We start from the raw sequence: 17,496 nt of genomic DNA on the forward strand, positions 1-17,496 counted from the left end.
CAGCGGTGAATGGCCCGGTTAGCCACTTTGGGGACTTGGAAGGAGAAGGACTGGAGATAAGGAGCAAGCTTGGAGGTGTGTGAGGGCTGCATGGGGGTGGCTGGGGAGTATGAAGATCCACGCATCACGTGGTCATGCCCACTAGAAAGCAACCACCGTGGAAGAGGCCCTGAACTATCAGGTAGACAAAATGCGCTGGTTACTTGACTTTAACTAGTCTTCACCATCAACTACCTGGGAACTGCCCCGGTGGGCATCTGAATGGACTCACCATTGATGTAGAGATGGTGCCCCCAGCACGGACTCTCACCAAGGCCAATCCAGCTGCTGCCTCTTCTGCACACCCAGCGTGCTGGCAATAGACAAAGCTGAGCCCCCAATATGACCAGTTACTTGGTGGCAAGATAACTCCATCGAGCCCTTTCCAGCCTGAAAGGGCCAGTGGCTTATTCTCACGATACGTTTTCCATATGGATTTGCCCTTTCTGCCTGCAGAGCCTTAGCCAGCGCCATCATCCGGCCGAATCTTGCTTCTTCTCTCATCACAGGTGTTCGTCTGAGCATCTGTTTCCCGCGCATTCCCTTCAGATTGGCTCATTCACTTAGTAATAGGCAGTTAAGCTTCCTCTGGGTCCTTTCACGGCTTGACAGTTCATATAGTTTGGATGCACCAATTTATTTATCCATTCACCTGCTGAAGGACATCTTGGCTGCTTCCAAGTTTGGACAACTATGAATAAAGTTAATATCTGCAGGTTTTTGTGTGGACGTAAGTTTCAACTCCTTTGGGTAAGTGCCAAGGGGTGCAATTGCTGGATAACATGGTAAGGGTATGTTTAGTTTTGTAAGAAAACTGCCAAACTGTCTTCCAAAGTGGCTGTACCCTTTTGCATTCCCACCAGCAACGGATGAGAGTTCCCGTTGCTCCACATTCTCAGCATCTGGTGTTGTCAGTGTTCCAGATTCTGGCCATTTTAATAGGTATCTAATTTTTGTTTTAATTTATACTTCTCTGATGACATATGATGTAGAACATTCATTTTTTTTTTACACTTTTTGCATAAAGTTTTTTTTAAACTGATTTTTCATTATATGTTCCTAATGCTTGTCAAGGTCATCTCCTGAGACTAGATAAATGATAAAGGTTAAGCTATATTCACTACATCGAAGTTGGAAATAAAAGTGTACACAAAAGTATGTGCAAAAACAAATGACACAGAAAAAGTGTTTTTATTTTGTCATCCACCCTCAATGACCAAACTTCACCAAAGACCATTTGCTCTCAGTTGGTCCCATTTTCTGCCTATAACTTCCTAACCTCTCCAAGCTCTCACCTTCACGCCCTTATGCCCGTCCCCCTCTCCATTTCCTCTAGCTACCGGCCACCCCCAAGAAGCACTTTCTCTCCTACACAGCTAGGGCCAGTGGGCATCACTTCACTCGCTCTCACTCTCAGCCCTCCACTCCCTCTGCCCCCACTGACCCCGACTATGCCCACCTATGGGTCAATCTATTTTTACCTAGCTCAGAATTCTGGAACTACAATGTTCAACTTCAGTTTGTGTTTCACTCCTGTTTGGCAAATCCTCTTAACTGACTTTGGATCTGCTTATTCTTTTCTCGATCTCCACCTCCTCAAGGCCCTGACTCCACTCTTATCCCCTTCCTTTGACCACTTCCAAGTTAATGGCCTTGCTACCCACTCTGCAGAGGAAACCAGCCATCACTCGTGCACTGAAGCCAGAAAGCTGGGCACAGTCTTGGACTCCTTTCCCTTTCTCAATGCAATATCCAGTCAGTTGCTTTTTCGAGTCATCTTAAAGTCTTTAATAGACAGAGGAATTAAAAATATTTAATCAAGTAGTATAAAAGTTTTTCTACAGCAAAATAAAAACATACCTTACTAAAAATAAAGCCACATTCTACATTAAATACATTAAAATATTGATAATTTTATAAATAAAATCATTTTAAACAGTAAAAACATGATAAAATTTCTCCTATGCAGTTACTTATGTATAACTTCAACAACTGATTTTGAAAATATAAAAACTACATCCTTTTAAAAGACATTTAACTTAATTTTACAAAATTATCAAAAGTTAAAAAGTGCTAAATATGCTCCCATTGTTCCCATTTTAAAACAATTATAGCACATCAGATCTTTAAAAAAAGATGAATGACAGTATACGGCTCATCCTATATTGCCTAAAAATGAAAACTTGAGACTTTCTGGGCAGGAGGAAAGGCTGGGAAGCTGAGTTCAGTGCCAGCCAAGGCTGTCATCTGTGCAGGGCTGTTCCCCATCCTGGTTCCCGGAACCATGAGAGTCCTCCTTCCTGGCCCCCTCCCATGGAGAGGTCTTTCTAGGCCTACTGGTTCCTAACTTGAATCTTAATATTTAAATCCTATGGCAATACTGAAACTATTTTAAAGGCATTCTGCATTTGAATTTTATGCAAAAAGTCATGAATCTAATTCCATATGAAGAGGACACTTCATCTGGTCACTTGATTTCATATCGCTTGTCGAGGTAGGATAATTTTCTTCCTTTTCTGAAAATTGTCCTTATTGTACAAATGGTGGTTGTACTGGAAAGGGTTCTAATGCCTTTTCTGCATTCTTCCAGTTGTGAAAATTCTCTCTGTACCAGTCAACTGATAGGAAAAAACCAAAAGACAAAAATAAAAAAATAAAACACTGAACACCAGTTAACCAACATTTACTGAGTTCCTGCTAAGTAAGAAAAATCCTACCCATCAGCTGCTCAGCTGATTTTACTTAGATTTTTAATTTAAGTAAGAATCACTCTTGCCAAAGGGATGCCTCATGAAGAAAACAATTTGATTCTGAACTAACCAATGTTATTAATCACAAGATGTTTCAATACCTGAACACTTAGATTTAAAAATCCATTATTGTTTTCTTTTTAACTTCAGAAGTCCTTCAATACTGAATTTGCCAGTCTTAAGTGTTTAAGACATTCTGATTTTAAGAAATCCAGGGAGAGAGATAAGTCATTTGCACTGGTTTTAAAGTTACAGAAAAAAATGCAATGTTTTGTTCATGTAAATGCAACAACACTGCATTACAGGCATAATGAGATGGTGTGGTCTTCCTTCCGGTCATATGTAAAATTAGTTTATGAGGCTATACTATCAGCAAAGTTTTTTTAGTTAAAAAATGAGAAATTATCTTTAAAATTTGCTTTTAAAAATTCAACACAAGGACTCTGTGTCAAGCTCTAAATGAACACTTCTTTTCTACATGTGAGTTCATCTTTTCTCATGAATACATTTTTACACTGAACTTTAACATATATATACAGATTTTGTATACACTCATTTTAATGGCTATTTCTGCACATACTAAATTTTGTTTGTTTCAATATAAAAAGACTTAAGACACTCAAAGACTGCAACTGTCAATTGCTCATCAAATCCAAGATGCCACTGACCGTTATTTAACGTATTACCAAGGGAGTAAGAAAGATGCAATAATAAGACACTTGTGACGTTAAAACTCACACCTGTAAAGGATGTGAAAAAAGTGAAAAGTCTGCATCTGAGAATCAATGAACTAGGTTTCTGACAAACGCTGATAAGACACAGGAAGCCTAAGCAGAAGTCAGTGTGTGAAAATCAAGATGCTTAGGAGATATGTTACTGTCGCTAGAAACATATGAAATGTAACAATTTAAAAAGTGAAAATGCTTCATCACGACATTCTACTGAATTTATAGTGTTCTAAAAGTAAATTATGTTCCCTTTCAATTTTTCTGAATCTCCTCCCCCGGCCCCGAAAAGATCAATGCATAACATACTTGTTTTCTTTATTCCTTCTTTCCAAGGCACTTTGGGTCTCCATCCTAAACCATGTATTTTTTCTGACTTCATTGGATATCTCATGTCATTAGTAGGTCTTGGAAAACAGAACAGATTTAAAATGACATTGTGGATATATATATACAAATTTAATACTAAGAGATCTAATGTGTGTCCATGAATCTTTACCATAATTCAAATTTTTTCTTAAAAAATTCTCCGATGACACACTTATTATAGAAAATTTGTAAAATAAAGTACACATTTAAAAACATATCATCTGTAATCCCAGATGCCTAACCCTCTCCGTGGCTCATCCTTTTCTGCTTTCGGCCACGACCTGGGTATGAATGCAGTGCCTCATACCTAACCGTGTGATGAATGAATAAATAAATTCACATAAATGTATTAGGGATCTTATGTTCCACATCCTGGGTTAGGCACTTTATATACATTATAATAAAATCTTAAAATACCTCTGTTAATGAGACATTATTATCCCTATTTCACACTCGAGAAGACCTCAGACTTGGAAAAGGTCAGTAACTTTCTTTAAGTCACACAGCTAGTAAGCAATAATGTTACACTTTATTCTTTCGACACATGATTAGGAAAAAATACTTTAGCGAAAAACTCAAGAGCAATAATAGTAGTTTCTGGTTAAGTCCACATATTTTAGAATGATAAAAGTATCTGAGCTTTCACAACCTTTCCCCAACCTTTTAACTTGTTACTCACCTATCATTAACATAATCCACCCAGTTTTCCATTTCGGACTCTGAACTGGTCTCTTTGATCTGTCAAAATGGAGAAGGCTTTTGAGTCAAAATGATAGAATAAGACCAGAAAATAACAAAGGTATTCAATAGCTGATTAAAAAGACAAGAAAAACATCTCCTTCAGGGAGCCTGGGTGAGGCACTCGATTAACTCTTGATTTCAGCTCAGGTCATGATCTTAGGGTCATGAGGTTGAGTCCCACGGAGTCTGCTTGAAGATTCTCTCCCCCCTCCCTTTACCCCTCCTCTCGTTTGTGCGCACACTCTCTTTCTTTAAAATAAAGAAATAAATCTTTAAAAAAGAAGAAAAAAAGAAAAATAACCCCTTCAAAGTGGGGGGAGACAGCTAAAATGAGAGCGTTTTATTAACACTTTCCGTACTTTATAACGCACATTCTACCCGAAGCTCACAAAGAATGCACATGGCATAAACTAAGGGAGAAAATGAGTTTTTTGACTCTTGGTTATTATTCAGTGTGATATTGTATTTATTTATTTATTTTTAAAAAGATTTTATTTATTTATTTGACAGAGATAGAAGCAGCCAGCGAGAGAGGGAACACAAGCAGGGGGAGTGGGAGAGGAAGAAGCAGGCTCATAGCGGAGGAGCCTGATGTGGGGCTCGATCCCATAACGCCGGGATCACGCCCTGAGCCGAAGGCAGACGCCCAACCGCTGTGCCACCCAGGCGCCCCTGATATTGTATTTATAATAAGAAGTATATATTTGTTCTTTATCCAAGTTCCTAAAACCCTTGGAATTTCCTAAGTGATGAGAGATAAGAGTGTTTTTTGCTACTCATAACAAGCCCCTTCTAAGGATGCCAGAGTTTACGTTAATGAGAGAATTTTGGAATGCTCCTAAGGAAGGGGGCTGGTTGCCAAGGGAACCAACCCTGTCCTTAGAGGGCTGGAGGTTGAATTCATAGCCAGTGGTCAATGATTTAACCAATCATGCCTACTTAATGAAGTCTCCATAAAAAAACAAAACAACAAGGTTTAGAGAACATCTGAGGTGCTAAAAACATGGCGGTGCTGGGAGGGTGGTGGGCCCAGAGAGTACGTGGTCAATCCACGCTCCTTTCTCATACCTTGCCCCAGGCATCTCCGCCATCTGGCTGTTCCTGAGTTCTATCCTTTGCAATGAGCCAGTCATCTAGAAAATAAACTGTTTTTCTGACTTCCGTGAGTCGCTCCGGCTAAGTACCTCTGCTATATTGCCAGTTGGTCAGAAGCACAGGGGACAACCAGGGTTGTGGCTGGCACGTAAAGCAGGGGACAGTCTTATAGGACTGAGCCCTTAGCCTATGGGGTCTGAAGCCATCTCCAGGCAGATAATGTCAAAATTGAGTTAAATGATAGGCCACCCAACTCGCCTCTCAGAATTTCTTGGTATGGAAAACCCACATGTTTGGAGTACAGAGTATTCTGACAGCTGTGCAAAGGAAAAATATTTCCCTACACCAAGTCTCCCTTTCTACTGAATCCTGAGACTGAGAACTGATGTTCACTAATACATACATACACTCCTAACTATAATTACTTATATATCATCAATCCCTAAGACTAGCACACACAGTTTTGTATTTCTGACATTGAAGTATTTATTATAATAAATATCTACATTTAATGTGTTAGGATTTTTATTTTCCTGAAAAGCTGTTATAAATGAGTGATAAAACACCCAATGATATATCTTTGTGTACTTTTCATTTTTCTACTCATTCACTTTCCAATTGAGTAAATTGTAAATTGCTGATTTTGACTGAATGAATGATTACTGCCACTAATTTAGTGACAATTTTGAAAACATTACCCTTTTGCAATATATACATACCAGCTGTATTAGTTCTTTGGCAAGCTGGAGAACTGACATTTCAAAATTGGTTCCGATGTTATAAATTTCACCTGGTTTCCCCTTCTTGAGGACAGTGAGAAATGCTTCTACTACATCAGTAGCATAAAGGAAATTTCTTGTTTGAAGCCCTGATCCATGAATGCAGCTAAAAAGATTAAATGAAAGAGAATCATAAAGCATAAAATGTAAGCTCTCCCAAACCAGGGTAACACAATGACTGGGTACAATCCCAGAGAAGCCAATTCCCATGGAGAGCCTAGAAATCTTTTACTGAAAACACAAATTCTCATGACTTTTCTAAATTTTATCCCTAATTTTTAAATGACCACCGAACCTCCTACAGCACTCAGTAGGGAGGTAACAAGCATATAAATGACCCCTGAGAAATAAGTTATTCATCAATTTTCTACTTTAAGTGCATTTTGAAGAAATAGGTATAGCTCTGTGAGTTAAATAAGTCCTTTGGAAAAGTAAAATTATATAAAGATAGATGTTAGGCCTTAATGCTATAATTCAAAGTTCTAGGATACGTTATTTAAGAACTGAAATTATAAAAAAAATTCAAATTATCTAAGTAAAGTATAAAGATGAGTTACAGATTGTAATTATTTAAAGAACCATCACATTGATTATAGAGGGAATTCATAAATTTGTTGAAATATTCAATTCTATGGCCTTCAACTCTTCAGACTTTATGATTTTCAAGACATGCTGTCATCAAATACTATCTGCATAAAGAAAAACATAGGGGAACAAAGGTAAATAATAACATACCATTTCCTGTTGTGTTGTAGTAAAGATATAAATTTTGGAATAACCTAAAAGAATATTTAAATATCATTTCAGACATTGGAAATTCACTCATTAATATGAATCTAACTCATCATAAGATTAAAAGATTATGATTATTAAGAAATATGTATATAAATTCTAATTCTTATCAGTTCAAGAAAAAAGCCACTGTAATTTTGGTAAGTGAAAGAACTCTAAGATAGCTTCCTACTTCACGAAAACAAGCTATCTGCTGGACGAACATAAAGACAAAATGATACAAATGGTGCAAAATTCAGGAACAGTCCTCAGGGACAGTTTGGTCTCATCATAAAGGCTCACCTTTGATTTCCTAAGGGCAGCAATCATATCCTACTTATTGCTTTGCATATAGCACCTACCCGATCAGTGCTTGTGAAATTAATGAAAAGTAAATTCCAGTGCCATTGAATTAAAAGAAAAGTTATGTTAAACAGGGTGAGATATATTATTAAACTTATAATGCACCTCTGAAAGATACTCCCCAAATTAAGCAGAGTAGCTATTAAGACCAGCAGATCATGACATGGCCCCTTTCTTCGGGCAAATAGATCAATGCAACCGGCTGGAAGGTGAAAAACCCTGTCTCCACATTTTTAGGCACAGAAGGCAACGGTTACTTAAAATTAGGCTTAATGATCAGACCCAACTGCACAGCTGGTTCAGCCTTTTAACTACATTTCTTTATTCACTTACTTGTACTACTTTCTGAAGATGTTCCAGCCAGCAACAATAAAGAGGAGCTGGGGAACAGTGAGCCAGCTGACAGGAAGACAAATTTCTGTACAAGCTTCCTGTAGGACTCTCTAACTAGCTCTCAAATTTCTAGACTGCAAACCAGGAAGGAGTCTCCAGCAACATGACAGGAGCGATGGGAATGCTCTACAGGACTTCAGAATCATGAACAGCACCAGGCATTTCCACATTATCATCTCACTGGATCCTTCAAAATCCCTGCTGAGTATTTTCATTATCCCCCAATTTAAAGATGATGCTCCAAGGGCCTAAGGTCACACCAGCTGGTGTCAGGTTGAGACTTGAACTCAGGTCTTCAGACTCTAAACCTGATGAGATTTGCATGTGGCCTATACAGTAATTATAGCAGAAATTATTCCAGACAAATAACTGAAGACAGATTATCTTAAATAATGAGAAGCTACAATCACCGAAACACACCATGGATTCACAAGTAAAATGTACCTTTTCTGGATACTGATGTGGTCCGTAAACATTACTGCTTCGCGTGATGACAGCTGGAAACTTAAAAGAGTAGTCAGTGTTAACATAATAAGAGGTCCAATTGTAATGATTTTTTAAAGATAAGCAGTCCTAAAAGATGGGCACTTGAAGTTCAATACCTCCACACGCCTTAAGCACAGAAGTGAAGGGATTTTTTTTCTAATGTAAGGTTCCTGAAAATATGGAGGAGGATAGGATTCAAGGAAAGGCAGAGGCTCATATAAAGAAGAGGCATATTTTCTTTCCTAGGACAAGAGCAGGATGAATACAGATGGGGGAAGGTTAGTTAGGTTTGACAGCGGAAAATTAAGGGAATTTCTACCTGATGATTTCAGAGACTGTGTCTCAGACCTTAGGCTTGGTTAGATGTGAAACTTCACGTTGTCTTTCTCTGATGCACCAACCCTTACAAATAAAAAGAGCTACCACGAAAGGGAAAAGGCTCGATGCTATGAAACACAAAAGGCAAGAAAATGTCAACTCCCACTCATGAGGAGCCAAGAGGGGAATCATGTAGAGAGGACCATGTGGCAGGCCACGGAATCTGCCCCCCTCTGTCTTCTTCCACCCGGAGGATTCTGAGAATCAGGATATTCCAACAGGGCTTTTCCCTACAGCTAAAATACTCCATGTACCACTGAAGTTGGAAAACATATATACAAATTATTCCTTTAAGTGGTGAACTGAACAAGAAGTAGGTCCTGCTTTGTCCACACAATATAGGAAATAAGTATTTTAAACTCCTTAATATATAAACTCCTCAATCTAGGTCTTTGAGTCTAAAAATGGAATGCAGCTAATGCAAACTTGGAGTTTTATCACCTAAGTCAAAAGAAAAATAATTCAAGAGTTTCTGAAATTGGTTCTTACTTTATATCGTTCCCAGTATGACTGTACAAAACACTCAGCAGCTGCTTTAGATGATGCATAAGGATTTGTAGGTTGTTTGGGTGAAGATTCGTCAAATTCCTTATTTTAAAAAGATGCATTAAAAAATACGTATTATGCATAATATCTAAGTAGAAAAATCAGAAAACATATTAAAAACTTGAAATGTTAATTACTACACGTTAAAACACATTCATTGAACTCCAACTATGTCCCTGGCATTTTTCTAAGCATTTTTTATATAGTAGCATTCACAATAACCCTATAAGGCAGGCAGAGAGAACAGCAAGTACAAAGGTCCTGGGACAGAATTGTGTCCAAAGGAACTGCAGGGAGGTTGGTGTGAGAGAAGAGAAATGGGAGATGAGGCCGGAGAGCCAGAGGGAGGCCAGAACATGTAGGACCCTGAAGGCCAGTGTAACAATATGAACAGGTTTTGAGCAGAGTAATGCCATAATCTGACTTATACTTTAAAAATCATTCTAGCTACTGTGTCAGATCTGATGTAGGGTGACAAAGGTACAGGAAGAAAGAAGTTCACCTCATACACATTGCAATGAGAACTGAGAATAACTGCGTCTCACAGGTGGGACTGGATATTAAGGAGATGTGGTCAGGGTCTGCTTTTTTTCATTATAAGCTTTTTCAAACTGCTTGATTTTTTTTTTCACCACGTATATGTTTTGGTAAAAATATAAAACAGAATGTGGTCACTCGTTGGAAACAGTGACGATGAAAAATACAGATGAGAATGGAGACATCTTTTGCATAAAAAGTACACTAGGTACGAATGATTAAAAAAGAATAGCTTCCAGCTTCTACAATAACTTCACATTCACTCCTTGACATTCCAGTGTTTCCGAGTGGGAGAGAAAGGTGAGCAGGCCGTAGACTGCAGCCTATTTACCTATACCCGGCCCACGGGAGTGACATTTGTCACGTATGTACTGGGACAGAAAGGCGGGAGGTGCTGCTCTCTTGCAAAATATTGTCAGTCAAATTACATATAAATCTGTACTGAGACTAGGTGGTTGTTGCCATTTGGGGTGGCATTCTTTGATTTGAACAGAAGACACAAAGGAAAAACATTTTGGAGAGTCCCACAGTGTGTATAACGAGGGGGTGAAAAAAGCCCACAAGAGGTTTTAGTAAGACAGATTTGCATTGTGGTCCATGGTCAGCAGGTGAAACCTACCATTTCGAAGCTTACCTTATCTAGACTGCCTCCGTACACTTCATCTGTGCTCACGTAAATGAACTTCTCCACTCCGGCCTCATGAGCAGCACTTACCAAAACATGAGTGCCATAGACATTAACATACGTAAACTCAAAGGCACGGACAAATGAAAGATCTAAAGAAAAGAGAAAAAGCTAGAACAATTTCACCCAAGGGACACAAATACCCACCAGCAGACTCAGGTTTAAGGAAAGCTCTACTCACTTTTCTTCATTCACCACAACTTCAACAGTTTAAAAAAATAACAAAACACATTCCTATTTATTTTTTTTTTATTTTTTTAAAGATTTTATTTATTTATTTGACAGAGACAGAGATAGCCAAAGAGAGAGGGAACACAAGCAGGGGGAGTGGGAGAGGAAGAAGCAGGCTCACAGCAGAGGAGCCTGATGTGGGGCTCGATCCCATAACGCCGGGATCACGCCCTGAGCCGAAGGCAGACGCTTAACTGCTGTGCCACCCAGGCGCCCCAACACATTCCTATTTATGATTGCTTTAAGCCTAAATTATAAAGTACATGTAAATTCTTAACCTAGAAAACTATCAGCGCTAAATTTGCAGGAAACACTTTTTTTATTCTAAAAAGAAAAAAAATGATACATCTAAATTTAAAATGTTCTTAAATTTAAAACTTGAAACTTCTAGATTCTACTAATAAATGGCGAGGCTTTTCAGATCAATCTGTTATTGCTGAAAACACAATAAATGCTGGATAAATTATTTTTAAAATAAATTTACTTTGAAGAATAGGTCCTCTACAATCTGGGAATGAGGAGAACTTTACTAAAAATAGCTCACAACCCAGAAGCAAAATGAAAAAAAAACTGATCAGTTTGACTATGTAAAAGCTCTTGCATAGAAAAAACAAACAACCAGAAAATCTATAAACAAAGTAAGAAGATAAATGACAAACTGGGATGAATATCTGAACTTATCAGAAACAAAGGGCTAATATGTTCAATCTATAAAGAAGTTATAAAAAATAAAAAGGAACAACCCTTTTGGATAGGAGACATAAACTAATAGTTTAGACAAGAAACACAAAGGTCCTTAAGCTTAAGAAGCTCAGCCTCAGTTACAATAAGGAAAAGGAATGAGGAATATCTCTATATTCTGTTATGGAATAATCTCCTAAATATACCGTGCAGAAGACCAAGGGAAATTATAATTGTAAAATCAGGTAAGAAGGCAGTAATAGTAGTAACTACTAATGAGGATTCAGCAATATTCTATCTTTTGTTTAGGTGATGGCTATATGGGTATTCACATCATCATTATTCATTTAGCTTTACTTCTGAATGTACGTATGGTATATTGCACAATATAAAATGGCAGACAAGGAGAAGATATCTCAGACTGCACAAAAGAGTATGGATAATAATATAATGTTCAACTGCGTATCCACCACCCAGCTTTAAAAAAAAAAAATTAAAAATACAATTGAAGGCCCATTTCCCCAGAAGTAATCACTATACTGAATTTAGTTGAACTCAAAGTTTTAAGATAGCATTCAAGGTTATATTTCAACCTATATTAATAAAAGTGACTGGAAAAGCACCCAGTATTCCTGGTAGGGCATGGCATGTGCTCTTTCAAAGACATATTAAGTCCCTACTTGTTTGACTTCAATACTGGACTTTGATTTAGGCTAATTAGTCACTGGGAAAAAAATGTGCCCATCGTAACTGTAACATAAAACAATGCTTACCTACATGTGTTTGTGCAGCAAAATGTAGTACTATATCTATTTTTTCTGTTTCAAAAAGCAGTTTCACAAAGTGAGAGTTACATATGTCACCCTATATGAAAAAGCAAACAGGAAAAAGCGAAGTTTCATTCAGCACTCCCATGGGTATAACCATTTTACTACATGAACCAAAAAAATGATAAGAAAAAAATTAATCCCCCCACTACCACCCTGCTTTAATAGAAAATATCTTGAAAATCCAACCAAGGAGTGAAGTAAGTATAGCAATGATGTATTTCTCCAGCATCCTAGGATATAAGATATTCAATTCAAAATACTTTTTTGCAAATATGTGTCTAAAGCAGTATTTTATCAAACACCAACTATGACTAAGAACCATGCTAGCTTTTCCCCATAACATTCTTGCCAACCTTGTTAACAGGAAACTTTTTAAACATATTTTTAAAGTTTGAGGTAACCATTATTGCAATACATTTAAAGTAAGTGTAACAATTACAATGACATTTTAAAAATGTGTTTCACCACAACTAAGTGAACTTATGAGTACTTTTGATGTTATATGCACATTTAATTCTTCTAAAAATATGTATTCTCAACAATTCTTTGCTGACTGAAAGAAACACTTTCATATAGGAGAGTAGAATTACAAAATGTTTGCTCAGTATATTCTTTATAATCTGTGGTGAAAAAGAGAGTTTATAAGTAATTAAAAAAAAAACATAAATCATGAGTTAAATAGTTTCATTTGACATTAAAATTTCCCTTTGCAAGGACCTGGCTCTCTGGTTTATAGTTTGGACTCTTGGTACTAAGAGTACCTAGTAAGAATCAGCCTTCCAGAGCCAATCAATCGACCTTCACAGAAGATTATCCCATGGGCTGTATGGTGGGCTTTTTGGCTGTTGCCTGCCCCTTTATACCAGTCTCTTTAAATCCCAGCAAGGCCTCATTAATAAGGCCAGTGAGGACCGAAAAATCATAAATCATGTAAGTTCAACCACCTACCCATAGATCTGCCAAGGCACCAAAAGTCGCACGCAGCTTTAGAGTGGTATTAATCTAAAAGCAGTATTTTCTATAGCACATGGTACTTCTGGAAATTAAAAGGTCTTTAATAAGCGTGCTTTCCAAGACCACATTACACAAGCATGCGAAGTAGAAAGATAGAATGTCTGAATGGATAAAGAGGCACAGCATAATAATTACATAAGTATAAGAAAATTTTCATACCTGTATAAATTTGTAGTTTTGTTTGTTAGAAATGGTTTCAAGATTCTTCAAGCTTGCACAGTAATCCAGCTTAAAGTAAGTGAGGGGGAGGGAGAGAAACAACACAAAAAGTGATAATAGTTTCTCCTGTAAAATATCAACTTATTGTAAAGACTGCAGGTGTTCTGATCATAATACGAAAACGTCTTCTTAAAGTGTTTGCTCTTTGCTTTTAGAAGAAGTCTCTGATATCTTAAAAAGTAAAAAACAAACCCATGTAATTTTGTTATCTTTTCAAAATACAAAAAAATTACTTTTTAGAAACCCCACCTTTAAAAATTTTTCCTGCCCAGATTTGCCCCCAGCCACCAAAAGAGCTTACCATTTCTTACTGCAAAAGAATTAGTACTTGAAAACAATCACACCTGTGTTATGCATATTATAACTCACTACACTGTTTCCTGAATTGTTTGTAAATCCCTGTACAAAGGGGGAAAATTACTGTCCCTAATAGTAAGGCAGGCAAAAATTGATAAGACCTACAGATTATTCTGTCCATAGACTTTTACTATTATGTTTTATGAGATTAAGCTAACCAATTGCATCTTGTGTTTAAAGTCAAAAATCCAGTGATTACCAATCATGGCTTTCAGACTCTCCAGGGAAACCTCAATTATTACAGAAAAATCCTCAAAACTAAATGAGTTTAATTTAAGAAATAAATATGTAATTTTCCAGGAGGTGGCAGTTATAAAATCAAATAATCAAATAATCAAATCAAATAATCAGACTATCCCAACTCCAAAAAAGGTTAATAATGACAAGATTACACTAAATATTGAACTTAGGGTTGAAGATTTTCTTTTGGTAAAAATACTGCACTTAAAATCTTTACTTCATGGGCTATCATAATGAAAAACTTTAAAAAGACTAAGATTAATTGCAGCATGATCACATGACAATGTAGTCCCCTAAGTTGCTAAAATGACTAAATAAAAAACTAAAATATCAACGTGATAAGATTCTAACGCTTTAAAAAAATGTACGTTAAGTGTCAGTGCACGAAGCTCATTTTTATAAAACTCACCTTGTCTAGATTTATGATCATATAGTTTGGATAATCTTCTACTAAAGAGACAATCACATGTGATGCGCTTTAAGAAAAAAGTATATTTTGTTAGTAAAAAATTAAACATTTTCCCTAATTTCTTTTTTTATTATTATTATGATATGTTAGTGACCATACAGTACATCATTAGATTTCCCTAAATTCTTAACATTTCCTAAATGTTACCTTAACCCATCGAGTATTAGGAAACTATTCAAAGATACCTTTAAGTTTCTGCAAACTAACAAAAATAACCTAACTACAAAGATACCTTTAAGTTTCTGCAAACTAACAAAAATAACCTAACTACCCCCCCCACTTTTCACTAACTTTCTCAACAGTATCAATAATTGGTATTGATATATCGATATCCCTTTGCACTGTGGAGAAAAGATAATTTACTGGTCCTGGGTATAAGGAAAAAAATAGTTTAACCAAATGATTTTGTCCATGTGCTTTGAGTGCGGGAGTGAAGCAGGATGATCAATACGATGGATGATGGTCAGTACAAATAGACTGAAACTATAACGTACCTTTTAAGAGACTGTAGGTAGAACCATGCAAAACTTAAGTTAGTATGAGCATAGGAGTTGTCTATGTTCACAGTAACCCTACTGCAATTGCTATCTCTTGGTACAAGAATTTGGTGGTGTAAACTAGAATCCTCAGGGAGGTTCTAGATTAAACCTAGGTTTCCAAGGCTTATAATGGCTGAGGCCATCCTGAGTTAGAAAGCCATAGTGGCTCCTGGGTTTCCGAGGACCCTTAAGTGGAACCAGAGACATCTCTCAGTGCGATGATCCACTAGATTTTCTCATAGATGCCAAAACATTGGGCTCCCAGGACCAAGGGCAGCCCTTGATGAAATTATGAACTCAGAGTTTGTACTTGATGGCCCTTTCACAGCATTTTCTAGAACTTGCCCTTCTGGGACCAGCACTCTCACACAAGTACCACCTTTTTATGCTCATGCCCCTCTTCTTTTTTTTTTTTCTAGAACTTGCCCTTCTGGGACCAGCACTCTCACACAAGTACCACCTCATGCCCCTCTTCTTTTTTTTTTTTAAGTTTTTTTTTTTTTAAGATTTTATTTATTTATTTGACAGAGATAGAGACAGCCAGCGAGAGAGGGAACACAAGCAGGGGGAGCGGAAGAAGCAGGCTCATAGCGGAGGAGCCTGAGGTGGGGTCCGATCCCATAACGCCGGGATCACGCCCTGAGCTGAAGGCAGGCGCTTAACCACGGTGCCACCCAGGCGCCCCTCATGCCCCTCCTCTTATTAAGTAAATCCCGCCTGCCTGGTACCCTCCTCCAAGTTACTGTCAGATCTGAAGAGGTGATTTAATGTGCTAATGGGGGAGGTGATACCCATGTTCCTCTTCCACTAGACACTGGGAGCTTCCTGTTGGTACCTGTGCATTCAGCCATTCAATAACTACTGAAGACCTCTGTAAAATAAGCCAGGCATTCTTACAGATGCTGAGTGAACAACAGTCTCTGCCCTCATCCAGTTTACATTCTAGAGCGGGGATGCAGGCAGTAAGCAAGTAAACTCTAATACACAATATAACTTCGGGTAGTGATTAGTGTGTTAGTTGGGAAAGGGGCTATCTTAGATAGGATGGCCAGGGAGTGCCTGTCCCAGGAGGTGATAGATAGCTAAGTAACCATCTGAATTGAGTGATGCAAGTGCTCTAACCAAAGGGGAAGCAAGTGCAAAGGCCTCAAGACAGGAAGAATGGGCCTCATGTGTTCCAGGAACTCCAAAAAGGTTAAGTGTGGCAGGTACAGAAAAGCAAAGAGGCAGAATGGCAGATCAGGTTGGAAAAGTAGGGCCTGGACCCCTGAGTCTTCTAGATATGCTAAAGAGTTTGGATTTTATTCTAAGTGTGACAGGAACCACTGGGGTAAAACTTTATGCACTTATTTACTTAAACACTGACTTCTGTGTGAAGAACAGACTTTTAGGGAACAAGAGGGGAAGCAGTATGACCAATCAGGAAGCTACAGTAGTAATCTAGGCAGAAGACAGTAACGTGGACTAGGATAGGAGGGGGGAGGGGCGAGAAGTGTTCGCTTCGGAAGCCCTGGAAGAGGACTCACTGATTGCGTGTGGGTGTGAAAGGGAAAGAGGCATTACACATCTCGTCCAGGTCAAAGCCTCAAAAGAGTGTTTTTTTTTTTAAGGCCGTTAAATAAATGAATGCTTTACTGTAATTCAAAAATCGTTTCTTGGCGCTTATATGTACAAGGCCTGTGTACAGAGGGGGAGGGCTGGAGGCTGGGGCAGTTGGTGAGAAGCCTACTGCAATGTGGGGGCACTCAGAAGAGTGTCGGGTGCATCCCGGCCAGGTAAGAGGGCAGATAGCACCACAGTACTTTGGCTTTGGTTGGGAGGCATCTTAAATAAAATCGCAGTTTCAAAGGAACCAAGTCTTCGCAGGCGGGGAGAGGGGGAAGAAGGTAGGTAGGCTGATGCTGTTCGTGCGTTAAGACCCTCCCCATATCAGACCCCCCAAGCTGGTTCCAAGATGCCAAGAGCAAGCAGAGGCGCAGGAAAAGGTTGGGGTTTTGGGGGAGCCACTACTCGGCCAGCGGCGCCGTTACCTACATGAAACCAGCACCCCCGGTCACCAGAAGCCGCTTCGCAAAGCTGCTGGGAGGACCCAAGGGCTCCGTCCGGCCTGCAGCCGACATCTCCCAGCTCAGCAGTGTCTGGCAGCGTAAAGCGCCAGATCTATACACCGCAGGTAAGTTCCACCGCGACTTTTCGCGACGCGTCTCGCGGCCCCGACACGTCAGTGGGGCAGGCTGCTGCAGCTTCCGGAGCCCGGCC

General features: G+C 38.5%; 1 protein-coding gene across 1 annotated transcript; it reads right to left on the bottom strand.

The window, feature by feature from the left end:
• Positions 1-1,211: 1,211 nt before the first annotated feature.
• Positions 1,212-17,490, bottom strand: TGDS (TDP-glucose 4,6-dehydratase). The gene is made up of 12 exons (XM_008685013.2): positions 17,272-17,490; positions 14,639-14,705; positions 13,573-13,641; positions 12,343-12,433; positions 10,607-10,749; positions 9,379-9,477; positions 8,470-8,529; positions 7,234-7,277; positions 6,439-6,604; positions 4,563-4,621; positions 3,824-3,921; positions 1,212-2,657 (listed from the first exon to the last, which is right to left on the bottom strand). Exons 1-12 carry the CDS (start codon positions 17,355-17,357, stop codon positions 2,569-2,571), a joined length of 1,071 nt encoding a protein of 356 aa, XP_008683235.1. The 5' UTR covers positions 17,358-17,490; the 3' UTR covers positions 1,212-2,568.
• Between the last annotated feature and the right edge of the window lie 6 nt (positions 17,491-17,496).

Source organism: Ursus maritimus, unplaced genomic scaffold, assembly GCF_017311325.1.
Source record: "Ursus maritimus isolate PB19 unplaced genomic scaffold, ASM1731132v1 scaffold_10, whole genome shotgun sequence".
NCBI lineage: Eukaryota > Metazoa > Chordata > Mammalia > Carnivora > Ursidae > Ursus > Ursus maritimus.